Here is a 23,131-nt window from a genome sequence, read left to right on the forward strand (position 1 = left end):
AACCCGGGCCTCGAAGGGGGGCCTGGTGCCAAAGTCTCTTTGTCTCTCTCTCTTTCTCTGCTGCTGCTCCTGACTGGACCCAGGTGATCGCATCCTGGAGCAGGAGAGATAAAACTCCGGCGCCGGACCCCCTTTGGAGGCTGGGGAGGACCTGGAGAAGCAGCAGATACAGTAGGCTGGTGGTGGGTCCCCTGGGGCGGGCCTGGTGGCGATCCCGGGGGCGGGCCCGGCGGCAGCCCTGCTTGCTTTTACCATCTTTCTGCTCAGCCCCAGTGATTACTAGATACAGTTCAAAACTTTGTCTGAATTTTCTCTAGTTCTCTGCATTATTACCAGACAAATGTAGTCTGGTTGGGGGAATGAAGTGGTTACAAGACATCTGTGTTCACCTTTCTTTCCTCTAAATAAGTCAGGCCACTGCTTTGCCCAGGTGCAAATACAGCAGCGTATGCTTCTCTGATTCTTGCACCCTCTGCCTCCAGCTTCTCTGATTCTTGCACCCTCTGCCTCCAGTTTCCAGAAGGGCTGGATCTCTAATTTTGTCCAGTACCATTTTCATTGATCACTTCTGACACCATGTAATGATCTTGGGACTCAGCCAAAACATACCCAGGAATGAGAAAGAAGGAATATGTGTAAAAGCCAGAGAAACCAGAAACATTAACATTCTCATCCAGTTCAGCTCATACCCTTTACTTCCCTGTTAAGAAAAACTCTCTCTTAGGTGCCATGCAAGGGAGTGTCTCTAAAGTCTTGTTTTCTCTACATGAATCCCCCCAATATCAGTGTTTATGCATGTAAATAACTGAAGGCCATACTGGGTTCTGGTACTGCCAGTGTTGAACACATGCTCACATAGAGATAGGGCCATGTCAGGGTAGAAGGGGTTACATTTTTCTGTGATTATTTGGTTTTATCCCCTAAATCCAGAAGTCATCATTGTGAGTCACTCCATGCTCCTTGTGGATGACAAGATGCTTTATTTTATTGCTTATGTTTAAAGTGTTAAATAATATTTCACCAACTATCTCAGCTAGTTTGTGAATACATCAGCCCTCACAACCTTACGTTGTTCTACAGCATATCTATTTGATGTTCCATCATTTCGACTGATTAGGCTTAAGGAATATAGAGCGATGATTTTTTATGTAGCAGGACCAAAACTGTGGAATGAACTACCACTTCAGATTTGCACTATGAGATCAATGTCAGGCTTTAAAAAGACTTCAGAAACTACCCTTTTCCAATAAACATTTCGTGCTGAACTTATTTGTGGTTAAGATATAAGATTTAGGTATTGAACCTGTTGGATGCTATGATTAGCGGTTATATTTTAATCTGTATTAATTAAGTTTCATTTTTGTATTTATGTGATGTTTGTCTTCTGTATTTTGTTACTTTGGTTTATTTTTTTGAATTATGTATGTTAATTTGATAATCAGTTTAGAATTTATGAGATAATGTGAAATATACGTTCTTTTACAATAAACAATTGTCATTGCCTGTCACATTATCAAAGACACCTTCACATGCTGCTACTAAAATTTGCAGGTAGAATTCAGAGAGGGAAGGTCTTGCCACTCCCTTCCTGCCTATTCCTCAACCCTCTTTTCTCTCTTCTTATATCTCTCTATTTTACTGCTTACTCTGGGGTCCTTTTACTAAGGTGCGCTGAAAAATGAGTTGCGGTAGTGTAGGCGCTGGTTTGGGGCGCACGCTGATCCATTTTTCAGCATTCCTGTAAAAAAGGCCTTTTTAAAATTTTTGCCAAAATTGGACATGCAGCAAAAGCAAAATTGCTCGTCCATTTTGGGTCTGCAACCTTACCACCAGCCATTGACCTAGCGGTAAAGTCTCATGCGGTAACCAGGCGGGAATGACCTACATGTGCCAAATGCCATGTGTTGGGCGCAAGTAGACGCTTACACGGCTTAGTAAAAGGGCCCCTCTGTGATTTAACTTCTTGCTACTTTCTTAGAAATCTCTAACCTTTTGAAAAAGTCAGAGACTCTGAACCAACACTGAGAGTGTGACAGGAGAAAAATGAGGAGTGAGTAAGAGGGAGGGGAAACGAGAGAGAGACAGTCTGTCAAAGAACTTAAACCTGCTGAAGATCTAATGCAAATCATAACCCTACAAGTGAAGACGGAACAGGAACAGGTACAAAGTACGATTCTCTAGAAAAAGTCAAAACCTCTCCAAGGTTGACTCTAATTTAATTCAATTCAAATAACCATGAAGTAGAGAATACTCTAGACTAGGCCTGTTTTGTCCTGACATCTTGGAGTTTTAACTTGACTATAAAACACTACAAGAAAGATTTCTAAGAGCCCCATAGACAATGAAAAGAAATCCCTGGCCAGTTACAACCATCTCTTTCCCTGCAGTAGAACTGCTACTGAAACTCAATAGTATTATTTGATTCTGCATAACAGTGAAGCTTGAGCCAAAAATAGGGAGCAGTTCTAAACTGGGCGCCTCCATTTAGGCACCCCGAGGCTGTGCAGTAGGAGCCTTTTCTGTAACAGAATCTAGGCGCCTGGGTGCCACTATATAATATCAGCATACGCCAGGTTCAGGTTGTTGTTATTTGATTAACCACTTAAGGAAAACTTAAGGAAAAGGTCTATAAAATAGTAAGTGGAGCGGAACGGGTAGACGTGAATCACTTGTTTACTCTTTCCAAAAATACTAGGACTAAGGGGCACGCAATGAACCTAAAAAGTAGTAAATTTAAAACAAATTGGAGAAAATATTTCTTCACTCAAGGTGTAATTAAACTCTGGAATTCGTTGTCTGAGAATGTGGTAAAAGCAGTTAGCTTAGTGGGGTTTAAAAAGGGTTTGGATAACTTCCTAAAAGAAAAGTCCATATGCCATTATTAAAATGGACTTGGGAACATCCACTGCTTATAAGTAGCATAAAATGTATTGTACTGTTTTGGGATCTTGCCGGGTGCTTGTGACCTGAATTGGCCACTGTTGGAAACAGGATGCTGGGCTTGATGGACTTTGTTTGTCCCAGTATGGCAATACTTATGTACTTACGTACAATAAACAATATGAAAATCAGGACTATTGACTATAAAAGAACTCCAACAATATAAAGGAAAGAAAAAGGGTAAAAGTACTGCTGAGCTCCGTGCTGCATTATACATTGGAGGGGCCAGACTTAAAATCAATATTAAAAGCTTCCCAAAAAAGATGTGTCTTAATAGCTTTTTAAAGGATAATAGGGAGGTTTCCATCCGTTAAAAAATTGCCGTCTGGTTCCAGAGCATGGAACACAGATTTTCCTAAAGAACCAGGGCAAATTCGCGAGGAAACGGGACCACCAACTGGCATTGTTTAGCGGACCGAAGGGTTCCGAGAAGGACTATAAAGTATCAAAAGCCGTGACGGGAATAAAGGAGAACCAACCTGAAGAGTTTTGTGTATCAACACCAGTATCTTAAAAATAATACGAAAAAATGATATGAAATGTAACTGGTAACCAATGCTCGGCTTGCAATAGAGGAGTAACGTGGTCAAATTTCCTTGCCCCAAATAGCAACTTTACAGCAGTGATCTGAACTGGCTGGAGCCGTTTAAGCTCTCTTTGGCCGAATCCTCTACACAAGGAGTTACAGTAGTCCAAGTGAGTAAGGACTAGGGCAGGGGTAGGCAACTCCGGTCCTCGAGAGCCGCAGGCAGGTCAGGTTTTCAGGATAGCCACAATGAATACGCAGGAGATAGATTTGCAAGCACTGCTTCCATGGTATGCAAATCTATCTCCTGCATATTCATTGTGGATATCCTGAAAACCTGACCTGCCTGCGGCTCTCGAGGACCGGAGTTGCCTACCCCTGAACTAGGGCATGTATAATAATTCACAGTGCCCTGAACTGGAAAGCCCAATAAGTCCGATTCTGCATGCCATGCAACGCTGGAGAAACAAACAGAAATGCATTTCCTCCTGTACAGGGCAAAGTTCAAAGATATCAGAGATGCACATTTCTCAAAGCAGACAGCACAAGGGTACAATAAATGAGTTTATTGGCCAAACTCTTAGAATAAATTGATAAAACAGACTCGATGCAGATCTGTGTTTCGGTGCACAAGCGCCTGCCTCAGGCATCATCAAATCTGCAGCCATAAACAAAGCAAAGGAAAAAAAAACTATACAGAGATTTATGTATATGTATAGCAGATAAATACATACTCTCAAAAGACAAGCAAACAAGTGTACACAATGTTCTGCATAATCACATTAATTAAAACAAATAGTATTTTGACATAAAAATACCACCAGTATGGAAAAATATTCTTAAAAGACAAAGAATCAAAATATATAAAATAAACTACATAAGTACATTAATTAAACATAAATTCATTGTTAATGCGCAAATAATTTCAACATATCACTTACAAACATAAGACTAGCACCAACCAACAAAAAACATACCAGTCTGAATAATTAGGGCTCTGTTTACTAAGGTGCGCTAGCATTTTTAGCACGTGCTAAATGCTAGACACCCATATATTCCTATGGGCGTCTCTACCGTTAACGCATGCTAATTTTTAGTGCGCGCTAAAAATGCTAGCGTGCCCATAGTGCAGCTTAGTAAACAGGGCCCTAAATTTTCACAATTCCATGTAAATATTCCCGTGGCATGTGCATTTTGCACTTTAAAATACACATGCCACTAAAAAGAGAACCAAAAATAAAAATCAATATTAATGATTTACATGATTTACAGAGAAAAATGAATAAGAAATAAATGCACATCAATACTTGTACTGAATCCCCATTGAGAAGGGCATGGAGGTGGTGGAGGAAGTTTCAAGGTAGATCAGAGAATGTGTCTTCTTTTATACAGATGGAGGGCAATGCTAATTTTCAGCCTGGGTGGGGCAAATCAGTCTTTGCGGATTGGTCCTCTCGGGGATGTTCGTCCCTGAATCAGCTGCTCGATTTGGGGGTGGAGGGTTTCCCACTTTCTCACAGGTACAACAGTGTCACGGTTGTGCCCATGTTTCATGCTCTCAATCACCTCGCCCCCTGGTGGTTAGACCTGGTGGCTGCTATGGACTGACTGCTTGCTGTTTCCCATGTTCCAGAAGATATTCCGGTCCGGTCTAGATCTTCCAGCCTTCCAGATTGTTTTGGGAGTTTTTTGGAACTAAGTAGTACCCATACCTGGTGTTCTCCCTTGTATGTTGCTTTTATTAATCACCTGGAAAGCTTTCTAGTTTGTCTTGCAACAGAGGTCGTCTGATGAGTTTCTTGTTGGTGAGTGTTGTTGCAGTGCTATCTTGTTACTCTTATCCTGTCTTTGACCCTGTCTGGTTTCTGGAGGATTCTACTGCTGGCTGCCTGCCTTTGACCCTGTCTGGTTCCTGGAATATTCTTCTGCTTGCTGCCTGTCTGGGACCCTGGTTTGGTTTCTGGAGTGTTCTGCTGTTTGCTGGCCGGCTGCTGAACCCTGCAGTTCTGACTTCCTCCTCAGTCTCTTAGTCCTGCCGGCCGCCCGCACCTGGGGGCTCAACCCCTGGGGAACGGCAGTCAAGCGCAGGTGAAGTTTGGCTGATTCCTGTCCTGCTTGCTCCAGCTTGCGTTGCCTCAGCTGCAGTTTCCGTCTGGTAGTTCCAGCCTTGGGTTTGCCGGTACGTCTGTTCTACCTTGTCTTGTGTTTGGGTGATTCTCCTGCCGCTCCTCAGCAGTGGTCCAAGGGCTCACTAACCCAGTGGTTCCGTGAGAGTCCTGACAAACAGTCATAGGGATTAGCCAAAAAATATATGTTTTCCTATTTTCAGTTTCAACATTACTGGGACACTCTAACTAAAGAGGCCTAGGGCGACTTGTCGAAGGGAAAGTTGGACCTCTTGGTTGCCCAGACACCAGCTTCCCTTAACGAGTTACCATATTGAGGGGAAAATGGCAACAGGAGATCACAGAACCCCAATTTTTGGCACTTTTTGACGGTTTGAATACCTATGTTAAATCTGTGGAATTACAAGAAACACAGTATAAAATCTTGCATAGATACTACCTGACTCGGGAGCGGGGAGCTAGGTTGGGCTTGTGGGATAGTGAGGTATGCCTTAAATGTAAACATATGATTGGATCCTACATACACTCATTTTTGGAGTGTCCCAAGTTGCTAATATGGGGCCAAGCTTTGTCTTTATTGGAGGCAGCATTACCATTTTCAGTGGAATGAGATTACAGAACTTTGTTGTTGGACAGCCAAGAGCTGCTGGAGGCACAGGGTCTAACTGGAACTCGGTTTCTTTACAATGGTCTGCTTCTAATCAAGAATGTGATTTTTAATGCATGGATATCTGAGGAGTCTCTGCCTTTGCAGCAATGGGTGGCAAGAATGAGGGATCTTGCAAGTTTTGAAATCCTCACGTACCATAAGTCTCCGCACTTTTGATAAACGCAACTATGTGACTGTGGCGCAGTTTTTTGAGCAATTCAGACATAGATACATCTACTCAGAACACTAGAGTACTTTGAGGCAGCAAGGGGGAGGGGTGCCTGTTCATTTGTATGTTTGCTTGTGTGGCTAGTGGTCTTTGCACGATGAGAATGGGTGTAAGGTCGCATTTCTGATTGACTGTCAGTGGGAGATAATTCAAAATGCTCCGATGGGGGGGGGGGGGGGCGTGAAGTGTGTCCTACAGATTGTCCATTGACTTGATGCATCTAAAATAGTCTGCAGAAGAGCTTTCTCTTGTTAGACTCATAGGACTTGTGAACACTGTTTTGTACACATAGCTATGAGACTTGTTAAGATTGCTGGTCTATTTGTGTTCTGTTTCTATGACTGTTCATGCGTTTCGTGGTTATAAATAAAGATATTAAATACTTGTGGTGAAAGATAAGTGAATGAGTGACAAAACAGGATACTCAAAAAATGCATTCGTGATATATAAATTTTCATTATGATTACACAAGTAATGTGAAAACCATGACAACAGTGAAATGTAAAAAAGACAAGGGTTTATTTTTTTTAAACTTTACTAAAGAAACCAGTGATGAAAGGAAATGGGATGATAAACATAAGTGAAAAAGTGAACAAAGAATGAACTGTTGAAGTGAAACCAAAAATAAATGACATATCAGTATATATGATAAATCATATCTACAATAATAGTCAATATCCGCAAAAGCAGATGTAAACTGTAACTGAAAAAAACGAATGACACTAGTATTTCAAATATATTGTGTAATAATTTTTAAAACGTACATTAAAAAAGCAAACTGAAATGAAAAAATAATGCAGACGACGACTGCAGGATAAAAAAAACAGGCAGAGAAACTAATTATGATAGTAAAGAAAGTGTGCCAAACATACTTAGGAAAGACAGAGACGTATTTTCAAATGCATAGATGAAAATACCGATTTGGACGTTTTGAAATCAGTCCAAATGGTGTTTTATGACACTTTTTGGATGTTTTTCTCTTTCGAAAATGAGCCCCGTGGAGGGGCATAATCGAACGCGAATGTCTATGTCCATGGGCGTCTATGTCCGAAAACAGATATGTGAAGAGGCGGGACAGACCATATTTTTGAAAAAATGGACGTTTTTCAGCTGAGCGTTTTTTTTTTTTAGCGATAATGGAAACTGAAAACGCCCAGCTCAAAAACATCCTAGTCCGAGCCATTTGGTCATGGGAGGGGCCATGATTCGTAGTACACTCGCCCCCCTGACATGCCAGGACACCAACTGGGCACCCTAGAGGTCAGTGCGGTGGACTTCAGACAACGCTCCCACATGCATAGCTCCCTTACCACGGGTGCTGAGCACCCAACCCCCCTCCCCCAAAACCCACTACCCACAAATGTACAACACTACCATAGCTCTTAGGGGTGAAGGGGGCACCTACATGTGGGTACAGTGGGTTTTGGAGGCCTCCCATTTACTAGCACAAGTGTTACAGGTAGGGGGGGATGGGCCTGGGTCCACCTGGCTGAAGTGCACTGCGGTACCCACTAAAAGTGCTCCAGGGACCTGCATACACGCAGGCCTCTAGGACTTGTTGCTGCTATATAACATTGGCACACCAGTTGACACCTGAAGACTAATCTCTCCGAAAACGTCCTTTATTAGAATAAGCACGCTTACTCACAGTTAACTGCAGATCAGAGGTTGTGCCCCACAGGCAACGAGTCTCCCTGGTACTTAGATTAGCAGTAGGTCAGAGCTGGCAGAATGCTGTACAATGCCCTCTTTCAGCCACATTCAAGGTAAGAACTAAGTTCTGTAACGTGGCTAACACGTGAAAGGGATCTAAAACTGGCTTACAAAAATGGCCACTACCTCATGGACTACCGGAAACAAAACAGGGCACACTCTGACCAAGCAGAGGGAAAAGCACCATGGGAATAGAGCCTACCAACTACCAACATCGTGAGCATGTGGCACAAGCTAGTGGAATCACGGAGCCCAATACCCTACACCCACCACAATGCATTGCTGATGTGACTCTGCAGTGCCCTTAACAGAAAAGGTGTCACATTCACCCGAGAGCCACATCAGAACCAGGGAAAGGCTGTCAGAGGATAGAACACATTCTGCTGTCATGGAGGTGGGTACGGCATTTGAGGCTGGCATACAGGCTGGAAAAAAAGTTTGTAAAGTGGGGGTTTTTTGGTGGGAGGGGGTTAGTGACCACTGGGGGAGTCCGGGGAGGTCATCCCCGATTCCCTCCAGTGGTCATCTGGTCAGTTGGGGCACTTTTTTGGGACTTGTTCATGAAAAAAAAGGGTCCAAAAAAGTGACCCCAAATCGCGGTAAAAACGCCTTTTTTTTCCGATTATCAGCTAAAGACGCCCATCTCTCCTCGTCCGATAACCACGCCCCAGTTCCACCTTCACCACGCCTCCGACATGCCACCATCATGCCCCCATCAACTTTACCCGTTTCTGCGACGGATTGCAGTTGGAAACGCCCAAAATCGGCTTTAGATTATACCGATTTGGGCGCCCACGGGAGAAAGACGCCCATCTCCCGATTTGGGTCGCCAATTTTTTAACAGATGGAAACCTCCCTATTATCCTTTAAAAAGCTATTAAGACACATCTTTTTTGGGAAGCTTTTAATATTGATTTTCAGTCTGGCCCCTCCAATGTATAATGCAGCACGGAGCTCAGCAGTACTTTTACTTTTATCCTTTTTCTTTCCTTTATATTGTTGGAGTTCTTTTATAGTCAAAAAGCAGGATAGTAACCTATGGAACTTTATAAGTCTAACTGCTTTGAAAATGAGCCCCATAGTTTACTAAATGGGAAAACTGGATAAAAATTGGACCACTGGACACAAAGCAGACGAATATTGACCGTATATGCCAAAATACCACAAAATATTGCATCTATATGCAGTGGCGTTCCGTGGTTGGCTGACACCCGGGGCGGATCGCTGCTGCGCGCACCCCCCCCCCCCCCCGGGTGCAGTGCAACACGGCACACACACACACCCCCCCCTGGTAATAAATAGCAGTGTAAGCACACCAAAACAAAAACAACTGCAGGTAGCAGCAATTCCAAAAAGATGAAGGAGTCTGGCATATGTTTATAACCATAGTCATGTCATTAGAGAAAAACACCAAGCCTCATTCTGACAAATTAAGCCTCATCTTGGGGGAAAAAAACACCATCGGAAAAAATACCAAGCCTCGGTCTAACAGATATTGTCAAGCCTTGTCTTCAGAAAGTACCGGGCCTCGTCTGAGACCCAAAATCAAACATACAGAAAAACTACAGGCATGTAAATAACAAAAAAAAAAATCATAGCTGCCAATTCAACATAAGCAAGTCTTCGCGCTTGCAAGTGGTTTATGAGAAATTAAATAAACTTGTGATCTTTCCTCTTTGTTTTATTATCCTTTCTCTTTTCCACTTTGGGCCTAAATTGCTTTTACAAAATAGACTCCCAGATCTGGCCCTAATAGTGCATAAATACCAGTGCACACATTTACCAGGGATGTGCATTTATTTGAAACCATGTGGGAAACACCAATGACATTTTCCCTACCATTTCATGTACATTTTGGCCCAAAATGACAGGAAAAAAATTGCAGCTTTTTCCTGTGTTATAAATAGTGTGCACTCTGTCCAACATTGCTCCTGAAATGAAGAAACATTTTAAAAACCTAAATGAGTAGAGAGGTGTGGTAGCCATGTTAGTCCACATTTAAAGGTAATCAATAGAAATAAAACAAAATGTTTCACTTATATATATTGATGTTTCACTTATATATACTGTCATCTACCACATTTGCTTATTTCCGATCTGACGAAGAAGGGCAACCTTCGAAAGCTAATCAAGAAATGTATTAAGTTATGTCCAATAAAAAAGGTGTCATCTTATTTTCTTTTCCATGTTTTTTTTTTTGTTTTATTTCTATTGAAAAGCCTAAATAAAATGAAAATTTTCTGTAAACGGCATGGGAAACCATACAAAATGAAAATGTTTGGGTTGTAAACTCTGTGAAGCTGAAGCACATTTCTGTGTGTAATTTATGCATGTATCTATATATTTTCATAAAATATACATGTACATTGCAGATCTGCCTCTGCTGCATCTACACTGTGTCCCTGGGAATCCTTTTCATACAGATCATATAAAAGCAGATGAACACTTTTCATGCTCATACATTGTACAGAGCATAGGCAGTCGCACGATTTTATAAAAACCCATTTTCATGTGCTAAGACTTTACATGCACAGAAAACTTTATAAAATCGCCACCACCCAATATGTTACTTTAGAAACACACTCACACACCATCAGGCCAAGGAAGTTTGTTGCATCCTTGAAACTAAGAAAAAGGGAAGTGAGGTAAGGACCATGGACAGAGCCAGGAGAAGCAATCAGAGAGGTGGTGTCCCAGGAATCCTTTGCTGAAATGTGGCCTCCAATAGCTACTTTAGATAAGAGCAGATTCTGTAATGAAAGATTTATGGGATGTTCTTAATACCGATGGATTATGAAGGGCTATGGTTTCACTACCCGCTGCTCTTACCTCCCAGAAGCTCAGGGAGTGATGGATGTGATGTGAGAAAACTGTAGAGAATGTGAGCATAATTTTGTAATTCTTTCACTGTGCTCATTTCATGCATTATTTTGGAAATGCATAGTTTTGTCATGCCCAAAACAGTCCCTCAAATTTTTGAGGGGGAGAAAAGAACAGAGGGTAAGCGTAAGAGAGGGAGGGCGTAAAGAGCTGAAAGCAAAGACCCTCCTTTTGTGCTCTAGCTGCTCAAGAGTTTTGCAGTTCTGATCCTTGCGACCCACTCTCTGCCACGAAGACAGAACTCTGCTCACACATGCAGTGCTATGCTCTCTCTCTTTCTAGTTCTGCTAAATCTTTTTTTAGATGGTAGCACCAGAAGTAATACTAAGATTAGGGAACACGCCATGAAACTAACAAGTAGCAAAACTGCAGAAAGACTTTTTTCACTGAACACACAATCCAGCTGTATTCCCAGAGGATGTAGTCAAGGCAGTTAGAATAGTTGGGTTTCTAAAGGGATTTGGGCAAGATCCTGGAGGAAAATTCCATAAACCATTATGAATCATGTAGACTTGCCAAAAGCATTGTCTGTCTCTGGGAGTGGCAACAAGGAATGGATCTTCTCTTTGGCATCCTGCTGGGAACTTGTGACTCAGCCTGGCCACTGACAAAGGATGCTGAGCTTGATGAACCTTGATATGATCTAGTATGGTACATTGCATGTTCTTATGTTTTTTTCCTACTTTTTGTCTTCTTCCCCCATACCTCTGTCTCTCTTCCTCATCCTCACCTTCTCCCATCCTCTACCTCTCTTCCCCATCTACAGACCCAGGAGCTATCATTGAAGCTCACACATCTGTCCCCTACGCCATCATCGGGGGGATCTTGGCCATCCTGGTATTTCTGGTTATCTGTGTACTGATCATCATGGTCTGGTGTTCTGTTCGACAGAAAGGTAAGTCCTCCCTTAGCTGAAGCCCCCCCCCCCCCCCCCCCAGTTCTTGAATTCACTGTCATCTCATGTACTCTTCTGCCTTGTGCACCCTATCCCCACCATCACTTTGCACACCTGCTATCTTACGCACCCAGATTTATTCAAATTAAGGACCTGTAAAGTAGAAAATCCACTAAAGTTCACACATTGATCATTTGGTTGATCATTTGGTTCTGGCACTTTTAAATAAAATCTTTCTGGAAAAATTTCAGCTTTCAATGCATCAGTATTAACAAATATGCATGTTTTTTGTACTCCACTCAGCATTGTAGATGGTGTGGACTAGAAATTTTAAAATAAATAAAAAATACCCCTGTGGTCTTCACCTTCTAAATATACAAACGAAAAAAGCAACACTGGGCCTTCAAGACTGGGTCATCAATAAAGAACTTTATTTGTCCCAGTCTTGAAGGCCCAGTGTTGCTTTTTTCATTTGTATACTTTCTGTGTATGCTGTATTACCTTCTCTATCTGTGCTTCACCTTCTAAATAAAATAACTGTTTTGCAAAAAAATGAGTTGAAAATATCATGTTCAGTTCCTGGACCTGGCTTCTGCTCCCATGTCAGCTAAAGCCGGCATTGCTGTAGAGGTGGTTTCAACCAACACTCAGTGGTGACACCTAGTGGCCAAACATAGAGCCCACATTAGCTAGGTTCTGGAGAGAGCCCCCAGTATGTGGTTTCAAGCTGAAGACTATCACAGCAAGTTCTGGGAGAAGCTGGGGGTACATGTAGAATAAACAAGGGAAGAAATCTTACATAGCTGTGCATAATGGTTCAGGCTGACTTAGACCTAGTAGAGGCTGAATCTGGTGGAGATGAAATTCCAAAGAAGTAAGTGAAATCATGGGAGCCCTCTCCTTCCCCCCTCCCCTGTGGTATCCTTTATCTTTATCCTCCCTTTTCATATTTCCCCCTTGCAGTGTCCAGCATCTCTCTCCTTCCCTTCCTTACCCTCCCCCCTTCACAGAGTCCAGCATCTCTTTCTTTCCCTATTTCCTCCACATTTGATCTCCTGCATCTCTGTATTCCTCCAACCCCCACTGCAGTGTCCAGCATCTCCTTTGTTCCTTCATTCTCTCCCCGTCATCTCTCCCCTGCCCCGTGAGATGTTCAGCAACCTCTTCTTCCAGGGCAGAAGATACAATAGGGCTTGGAAGGAGATCTTGAACATCTTTGCACACTTAAGGCCTGCCGGCTCCCGCCCCCTCCAAACTTCCTGTTTCAGAAGAAGTGGGAACTGAAAGGCCTTGAGCATGTGCAGATATTCAAGGCTCTGCCCTAGTTGTGATGCATCTACTATAGATGCTGACTACCATGTTGCATCCCTGGCAGAAGAGAAGTAAGACGCTGAACACCTTAGGGTGGAGGGTTGGAAGGAAGGAAAGAAGTAAGGAGAGGGATTCTGGAAATCACAGGTAGTGAGGAGAAGAGGGAAGCTGCAGACCAAATGTCAGTGCCATTTCCTAAATTTTGCTACCCTAGGCAACCACCTGGTCCACCTTGTGAATGGGCCGTCCCAACCAACGAGGCTCCATATATGTGGTGTTTGCTTTTGGTGGCCATGCTGTGTATTTTGAAGGTGGGGTTTTTCACATCTGAAAGGTGAAGCACCTACTGCATCCAGTTTTAATGCTGAGGATTTCAATATTTTATTTTTCTTAAATCTTAGCCATGCTTTGGATCGCACCAGTTGGTTAAGAGTTAACAAGCTTTTTCTCATTGCAACAGGAATCACACATGTGTGTCATAGGAGGAATGTTTACAGAGCTTTCTGGAAGAAGCTTTTGAGTTACCACCTCCACTGCCTTTCCATGTCAGTGCAGGAGGAGCGTCTGTCCTCTGCTTTCAGGCTGCATTTTTGACATTTTTTGCTGTGGTGGTGGCTTTCTATGAAACTGTTTTTCTTCATGGTTCCCCCTTTTGCATTCTTAGTTGGGTATTTTTGGTTCTATTCATGTTCTTCGCTTTTGTCATTGTCGCTCTAGCCAGTTTGTGGAACTGAAGCAATTTTGTTTCACTGACCTACATCAACCTTGACCTGTGGCTGGTACAAATTTTTCTTCTGGTCTTTTGTCATCTTTATTTCTGAAATAATTCTCTCTTCATACTCTGAAGCAGCTTTAAGTAGGGTAGTCTTTCTTCCTGTAAGATATCCATCCCCAGTGACCACCAGGTGCAGTTAAGAAGCCAAAGCAAAAGCCAAGACATCTTCACTGTGAAATCTGTGCCAAGTGGCAAAAATCAATTTGGGCCCAGTAGGAGAAGGTCTTTTCCCACTTCATCAAACAGAATGAGCCCAGCTATTAGCTGGTGAGAAGGTCCCAGCAGGCAGGTAGCAGGCCCAACTAAAGAGGTCCTCAGATGCTTCAGCTCTTTGGAAGAAGAGGTGGGCTTGAAGTAAGAAGTCTTCCTGGTCTTGCCACTTGAGCACTTTGGGTGGAAACTGTCTCAGTTTTAACTGTTGATGCGCAACTCAGAGTTTGAGCATGATGGAAGTGCCTTATCCTTTGGCTTGGCTGTGCTCAGAACCTGAGTCACATAGTACTCCCAGCAGTGATACACTGCTTTTTCTACCATGATGCCTTCTCTGTGGTGCAGTCCACGGTTCTGGTAGAGGAGTCATTCTGTACACAGTTCAACCAGGTGACACTGGAGGCTTTGTCAAAATGTTTTCAGAGCATCCATATGGTGTACTATAGCTCTGCGGACCTCCTTAGGTGATTCTCTTTGGCAGCAGGTGCATTTGGGTCATATTACTTTGCGTTTTCACAAGGCTGGCGCTACACAAGAGGAGGATCTGTATAAAAACTCCAGCTGAAACCTTGATGTGAGGGAAGACAAAGCTACAAAGCTTGGGAAGAGCGAAGGTTCCGTGTGAATTGATAAGGAGAGAGACAGCCAAATATAGAGGGCGGTCTGACTGAAGGCCCTTGCATACTAATAGGAAGTACTTGAACTTGATCTGGTAGGAGACTGGGAGATAGTGATATACTACCAGAAGAAGGATCACATGGTCAAGACGTGTTGCCTGTGAGCAACTTCACTGCCATATTTTGTATAAGGTGAAGATGCTTGAGTGATATTAATGGTAAGCCATTATAAAGGGGATTAGAATAATCCAATTTAGGGAGAACTAGAGTATGGAGAAGAAGTTTCAGGTTGGTAGGCCACAACCAGGATTTCAAGGATCTTATCCTGTGGAGCACTATAAAGGATGAACTTATGGCAGCTGAGAACTGAAGCATACAAGGCAAGGCAGAATCGAGTAGGACTCTGACAAAGGGACCAATGCAGAAAGCCTTGTGGTGGAGCTGGAGCCATGTGCTGATGGCTGAGTGTGTGGCTTCTACTGTGAGATTAAAGACAAGATATTCTGCGGTAATGCAGTAAACAAATGAGATGTAAATTTAAATTACACAGAACATGCACTAATCAGGGGAAGCCTGCTGGGCACATGCGCACAGGATGGCTTCACAGTGCATGTATCTGAAAAAAATGAAAATCAGCGCTTACATGTGTGTTATTCTGTGCATAAATATTAGCCTCACGAAACGTGCTTGCGCATAAAAGTTTATGCGCATATATGTGCTGGTGCTTTTCTTTTCGTCAGACACACACACAGTGCAGCTGCTGTTACCTCCATGCTGCCTTTTAAAGTTGCAGGTACTTGCTATGGTTGCAGAAAAAAACTGGCTTTCATTTGGGGTGGGGGGGAGTTTCGGTTTCAGCCAAAAATGCACCAGCATTTTCGGACAAAACTGAAACATGGCTGAATCCAGATTTCAGGCTGGTTTCAGTGCTAACTGAAATTTGGTCGGTCTCTAATTCTGCGCCAGTTAACATGCACATACTGTACATACACCTCGTGGTAACCACATGCTTCTGACTGCAGTAGGTTTCTGCATCGACCCCAAGTCACAAAGCTGTAGTGCCAACCCGTTGATGAATGGTGAAGGAACTAAAGAAGTGCTTTACTATCTCAGATGCTAAAAAACATGTTACAATATATCCAAATGTTATAAATAGCAAATTGTAACATAAAAAATCTACAACTATGAAATAAGTCATACAAACTATTCTCCTGATCACTTAATTCCAATCTGTAAATATAATGCAGGGCAATATTCAGACATTCTTATGTTTGTAGGTTTACGCAGGAGCCTGAGAACGTGGCTCTAAACTTAAAAGGGCAGCTTCTATTTTTTAAATTAGGATTGTTTGTGCAGTTCCTCTTCTCTGTCTGTATCCTTTCTAAGGCACCAAAGAAAAGCAAATATTATTATACGCTGCTTTTTTCCTTTACAAAACAATATTTGTCTAGATTTATATCTCAGACACACCGTCTGAAAAAACTCTGCCTTTTTAAGGTGGGAAATCTCACTCTTTCAGATGGTCCTCCATTGGTCTCTCTGCTCCCTACTCTTCCCTCCAATGGCAGGGATCACCTACTAGGTTTTTCTTTACCTTTGAGTGGTGCCTCTGTGAATCAGGGATCCAGAATGTTCCTTCGGTTAATGCAAGGAAAGCATATTTTCACATCCTGCCTCCTATATTTAGATTTACCTGGGCCTTGCTTCACTTGAAGCCTTCTGTAGTGGCATGAGATATAAATATGATATTAAACCAGCTGATAAAATCCTCCTATGAGCCTTTCAGCTTCTGCAAGCTCACATATCTGAGCTATAAGATTGTTTTTTATGGAAGCCATCATTTCAGCCTCAGAGTCAGTGTGTTCCTGCTCAAGGGAGAAATTCTATAAAATATGCACTAACATTTATATACCAATTGTGTGTATAAATGATTAGAATACTCTCATATATGCACATACACCTGTACATGGTAAGGAAAAAAAAAGTAGACCCCTAGAGTATTTTGCCGTTTTATTCTCAGAAAGCGCTTTGAATTTCAAGAACTTGTACATACTTATTTAGTCATCATACTTATATATTACTATTAAACAACATTTAATTATCTTAAGCAATGTTGATGTTACTGACATTCTAGCGTTGCTACCTAGCAATTTTTGTGTGTTTAAACATTTTCAAGCTAAAACACAGTAAAGTAACGTCATTCAAAGAATACAATTAACAATATGTCAGAATTTTGCAGTCTCTGTGAATGCTCTAAGTGTTCACCCCTAGCTTTAACACAGGCCTTCAGTCACTTTGGGAAGTTCTTAACAGCCTTGCTGATCGGTCTCTGTGGCAGACTATCCCAGATCATCTGCAGCGCTTCTTTGAGTTCAGCAATAGTTAGCGGCTTTGAGTAGAGCTTGTGGTAGGCCTCCAACATTGCTTCCAAAACAAAAGTCTACATCGCTGTGACATCATTAACAGTAAGCTGGTACCCCCTTTACTTTTATAAATAACAGTAGCTTTACAGTGCAAACATTTTTGAACACACAAAAATCACTGGGTGGTTACGCTAAAAAAATCTGTAACTACTCCATGTTTAAAGATAATCTCATTCCAGTGAGCATATAAATGTAGATAGTAACAGAAAATAAAGCTGTAAAATTTCACATTGAAATTCCAAGCGGTTGCTGAGAAAACAGCAAAAAATTCTAGGAAGTTACTGTGTATGCCAGAAATCTGCCTATGCACTATTCTGTAAATAACTTACATAGCTCTTGTTTTACAGGTGGGCAAACACATGGATGCCTTCTGCATACAGCATGGGAGAGACACACTCACACACGTGTAACTTACAGAAAACTGTGTTACGTATAAAACTCCAGAACATAATTACACGTATTTAAGCCAGCTGTACCCTCACGCCTAAGTGCATTTGCATCCTGCATACCTTGTAAATAGCAGATCTTCACCTGCAGCAAGCACAACTGATACAGTGGGGGAAATAAGTATTTGATCCCTTGCTGATTTTGTAAGTTTGCCCACTGACAAAGACATGAGCAGCCCATAATTGAAGGGTAGGTTATTGGTAACAGTGAGAGATAGCACATCACAAATTAAATCCGGAAAATCACATTGTGGAAAGTATATGAATTTATTTGCATTCTGCAGAGGGAAATAAGTATTTGATCCCCCACCAACCAGTAAGAGATCTGGCCCCTACAGACCAGGTAGATGCTCCAAATCAACTCGTTACCTGCATGACAGACAGCTGTCGGCAATGGTCACCTGTATGAAAGACACCTGTCCACAGACTCAGTGAATCAGTCAGACTCTAACCTCTACAAAATGGCCAAGAGCAAGGAGCTGTCTAAGGATGTCAGGGACAAGATCATACACCTGCACAAGGCTGGAATGGGCTACAAAACCATCAGTAAGACGCTGGGCGAGAAGGAGACAACTGTTGGTGCCATAGTAAGAAAATGGAAGAAGTACAAAATGACTGTCAATCGACAAAGATCTGGGGCTCCACGCAAAATCTCACCTCGTGGGGTATCCTTGATCATGAGGAAGGTTAGAAATCAGCCTACAACTACAAGGGGGGAACTTGTCAATGATCTCAAGGCAGCTGGGACCACTGTCACCACGAAAACCATTGGTAACACATTACGACATAACGGATTGCAATCCTGCAGTGCCCGCAAGGTCCCCCTGCTCCGGAAGGCACATGTGACGGCCCGTCTGAAGTTTGCCAGTGAACACCTGGATGATGCCGAGAGTGATTGGGAGAAGGTGCTGTGGTCAGATGAGACAAAAATTGAGCTCTTTGGCATGAACTCAACTCGCCGTGTTTGGAGGAAGAGAAATGCTGCCTATGACCCAAAGAACACCGTCCCCACTGTCAAGCATGGAGGTGGAAATATTATGTTTTGGGGGTGTTTCTCTGCTAAGGGCACAGGACTACTTCACCGCATCAATGGGAGAATGGATGGGGCCATGTACCGTACAATTCTGAGTGACAACCTCCTTCCCTCCGCCAGGGCCTTAAAAATGGGTCGTGGCTGGGTCTTCCAGCACGACAATGACCCAAAACATACAGCCAAGGCAACAAAGGAGTGGCTCAGGAAGAAGCACATTAGGGTCATGGAGTGGCCTAGCCAGTCACCAGACCTTAATCCCATTGAAAACTTATGGAGGGAGCTGAAGCTGCGAGTTGCCAAGCGACAGCCCAGAACTCTTAATGATTTAGAGATGATCTGCAAAGAGGAGTGGACCAAAATTCCTCCTGACATGTGTGCAAACCTCATCATCAACTACAGAAGACGTCTGACCGCTGTGCTTGCCAACAAGGGTTTTGCCACCAAGTATTAGGTCTTGTTCGCCAGAGGGATTAAATACTTATTTCCCTCTGCAGAATGCAAATAAATTCATATACTTTCCACAATGTGATTTTCCGGATTTAATTTGTGATGTGCTATCTCTCACTGTTACCAATAACCTACCCTTCAATTATGGGCTGCTCATGTCTTTGTCAGTGGGCAAACTTACAAAATCAGCAAGGGATCAAATACTTATTTCCCCCACTGTACATACTGTTCGCAATGGCCCCCACAACCTTCCCTCTGATGTATTCCCATCTATGTGGAAACAGGAATTTGCATTAGAGGGAAGGCTGTGGGGCCAACATGAGCAATGTGTATTAGTTGCTGCTTGCTGCCACTAAAAATCTGCCACTTAAAAGATATGTGAGGGAGGGGGGATGTTTGAGAGACCGTATGGCATGCAGATGAGAGAAGGAGAGACCAAATCAATTGTGGGACAGGGCGGAGTTCTGTCCACCCAAAATTGGGTGTCTCTAGTCTGTGACTTCCACTGAGTCTGCTCATTAACAAAAGTAGTAAAATTACTTACCTATAGTTGTCTTTCCCTAATGACAGCAGCTTAGTGGCAGCCACAGTACCCTGTGGGAACAATCTGTTCCTCTGATTTTAAGGGTTTGTTTTTTATTTCAGCTATTCTAAATCATTAAACAAAGCAGGTGGTGGTAGAGGGCAGCCAAGATTTATACCACATTGGCTCAAAAGCCTCTTCTAGAAAGTTCTCATGACATTTCTTCTACACGTGCAGCTCTGTCACATGTGACTCCGCCAACTTGCTGTTTTTAGAGAACAGTTGGAAGTATGCAATTTTACTTTCTCCCTTTCCTGTCCCCCTTTCCCAGGATCGTATTTGACACATGAAGCCAGCGGCCTTGACGAACACGGAGAAGCGCGAGAAGCATTTCTGAATGGTGGTGACAGCCACAAGCGCAAAGAAGAGTTTTTCATTTGAAAAAAAAAATCAAACAGAAAAAAAACCTAAAAAGAAACTGAGCACATTGCTGAAGGGATTTTTTTTGTGGGGGAGGGGGAGGAGCAGACTTTGGGGGGGGGGGGGGCGGGAGGGAGATGTGGGCAAGTTGGGGGGAGGGACCAGGTTACAAGAAAACAACGAACACATAAAACCCTCCAGAAGGAGCCGAAGATTTAAGGAAATTAAAGAAGAAAAATTGCATAAAGAACTTTTGATTTTTTTTTTTGTGGGGTTATTTTTTTTTTTAACAGAAAATCAAAAATGTAAACAATGAAGAAAAATAGAGACCATACAGAGAAGAAAGAGCCTGTGCTGGGACAGGATGCAAGTGCCACGGAGAATCAAGAAGAGTCATGGCGAGAGAGGAGAGGGTACAGGGGTACAGCGGGCTCAGCACTTATGGAAATTATGAGGGGGGGAGGGGCAGGTAGGAAAAGGGTCCCTAACTCTGATGGTAGTGTGCAAGCAGCACATATGTCTATGAGGTATGTGTGTGTTTGTGAGTTTGAATGCATTTTTGCATGTGGATTTGCACATGTGTGAATGTGTTTCATATCTGTGTAGGTTTGCATATATGTGTGTTTGTATGCTTTTAGTAGAGATCCTTGAGCCCCTCTTATCACACTGTCTCCTGTGTATCCCTTGATGTGAGAGCTATACTGCCATCCCAAGCCACTGCCAGCAGTGGAGAGAGAAGTGCTGAAAAGCAACATTCTCCAAGAGATATCACAAGGTCTAACCAGCACATTACACCATTCCAGAATAAAGTGCAGCCTGAGCTTCTGCGCCCATTTTTGCTGTGCAGAAGCCAAGGATGCAAGGAGATTTGTTGCAAACAGAAACAGCTTAGTCAGATCAGATACTCCCACGGGGCCCACTCGAAGGTATGCAGGGCTTTAACACCTGTATACCAAACTGCATGCTTGACAAATAGGCATAGGAGATGAAAAGAAATATAAGAAAAAAAGAACCAGAAAGGTAATCACTATAGACATTTCCCCCTCTCATTGATCAACAGAGCACAAAGAGATTAATTTTGGAAATTACAGTAACTCAGGGCCCAATATTCAAAACATTTCTGCTCCTGAGAGTTATGCATATAAATTGGCCTCTGAAAATTTACTAGTGCTGAGTGCATAAATGTTTACTCAAAATTTCACTAAACTCTTAAAATTTAGGAGCGTAAAAAGTGAGTGGCAGCAGGGGCAGATCTAGGGCACCAAAAAGAAATTAGGAAGTTAGCACTGATTTTCAGCACTAGCCCCTGGATTCTATATATGGTGCCTAGAATTACGCACGCAAATCAATTTGTGTGCGTAACTTTGAGTAATGAGACAATTAGCTCTGATAGTTATTGGTACTAATTGGGACTAATTATAATTTATGTGCACTACTCGCTAAGAGTAGTCTATAAGGAATCCATGTAAATTCTACTGCATAGATCTCAAAAGGGGGCGTGGCCAAGGGAGGAGCATGGGCAGGTCGTGAGCATTCCTAAAATTTACATACAGTGTTATAGAATAACCCATTGTGCACCTGTATTTAGGCATAGGCATTTACACAAGGTTTTCATTGGTGTAATTTGCTGCACCTAGATTTTAGTCACATGCACAGTGTTACGCGTATTCTATAAATTGTGCCTAAATTTTAGTCGTGTGGATGGTGTAACATGTATTCTATAAACCAGCTAAGTCTGTTTTTGATTGGCATCAATTTTTTCAGCAACATATAGGGGTCCTTTTACTAAGGTGTGCTGAAAAATGGCCTGCGGTAGTGTAGACGCGTGTTTTGGGCTCATGCAGAATAATTTTTCAGCACGCCTACAAAAAATGCCTTTTTAAAATTTTTGCTGAAAATGGACTTGCTGCAAAATGAACATTGCCACACGTCCATTTTGGGTCTGAGACCTTACTGCCAGCCATTGACCTACCGATAAAGTCTCACACGGTATCCAGGCGGTAATGACTTACGCATGTCAAATGCCACTTGGTGCACGTCCAATATGCGCGTCTCAAAATAAAAATTATCTTTCGGTTGCAAGTATTGAACGCGCGCCAAAAATGAAATTACCACAAGAGCCACACGGTAGCCGGGCGGTAACTCCATTTTGGCGCACGTTGGGCTCGTGTAGACGCTTACTTGGCTTAGTAAAAGGCCCCATATAAAATTTAGATCCTAGGCACATTAATTAGGCTCATAAATCTAGGTAAATGAATGGCAGATCTAAATTTATAAGCATAACTTTTGAGCTCTTAAAGTAAGGTGACTTTTCGGCTGAGAAGTTTTGCTCTAAGTTTTGCTGAAAATAGGGCACAAATTTAGGAGGTTAACTTAAGATTATAAGGAATAGCTATACTGGGTCAGACCAATGGTCCATCTAGCCTCCTGCTTCCAACAGTGGCCAATCCACAAGTACCTGGCAGAAAATCAAAATAGGGCAACATTCCATGCTACCAATCCTGGGGTCAGCAGTAGCTTCCCTATGTCCATATCAATTACAGACTATGGACTTTTCCTCCAGGAACTTGTCCAAACCTTTTTTAAATGCTAGCCACTATTACCACATCCTCCAGCAGGAAGTTACAGAGCTTAGTTTCTTTGAGTGAAAAAATATTTCCTCCTATGTTTTAAAAGTATTTCCATGTAATTTCATTGAGTTTCCCTTTGTCTTTGTACTTTTTGATAGAGTGAAAATCGATTCACTTCTACCCATTCTACACCACTCAGGATTTTATAGACCTCAATCATATCCTTCCTCCGCCATCTCTTTTCCAAGCTGAAGAGCCCAAACCTCTTTAGCCTTTCCTCATATAGGAGCAGTTCCATCCCCTCTTATCATTTTGGTCGTTCTTCTTTGAATCTTTTCTAATTCCAATATATCTTTTTTGAGATACAGTGACCAGAATTGATCACAATACTCAACTTA

At 42.5% G+C, this 23,131-nt stretch overlaps 1 protein-coding gene across 1 annotated transcript in view; it reads left to right on the forward strand.

Moving 5' to 3' along the window:
• The window catches only part of CADM4 (cell adhesion molecule 4), a 392,193-nt gene extending 371,944 nt beyond the window's left edge, over positions 1 to 20,249 (forward strand). Inside the window, exons 8-9 of the mRNA XM_030213287.1 lie at positions 11,830 to 11,958; positions 20,075 to 20,249. Coding sequence (XP_030069147.1) covers positions 11,830 to 11,958; positions 20,075 to 20,184 — 239 coding nt within the window. The 3' untranslated portion in view covers positions 20,185 to 20,249. The remainder of the gene's footprint in view (positions 1 to 11,829; positions 11,959 to 20,074) is intronic.
• Positions 20,250 to 23,131: the final 2,882 nt, after the last annotated feature.

This window comes from Microcaecilia unicolor, chromosome 8 (genome assembly GCF_901765095.1).
Source record: "Microcaecilia unicolor chromosome 8, aMicUni1.1, whole genome shotgun sequence".
NCBI classification, from domain to species: domain Eukaryota; kingdom Metazoa; phylum Chordata; class Amphibia; order Gymnophiona; family Siphonopidae; genus Microcaecilia; species Microcaecilia unicolor.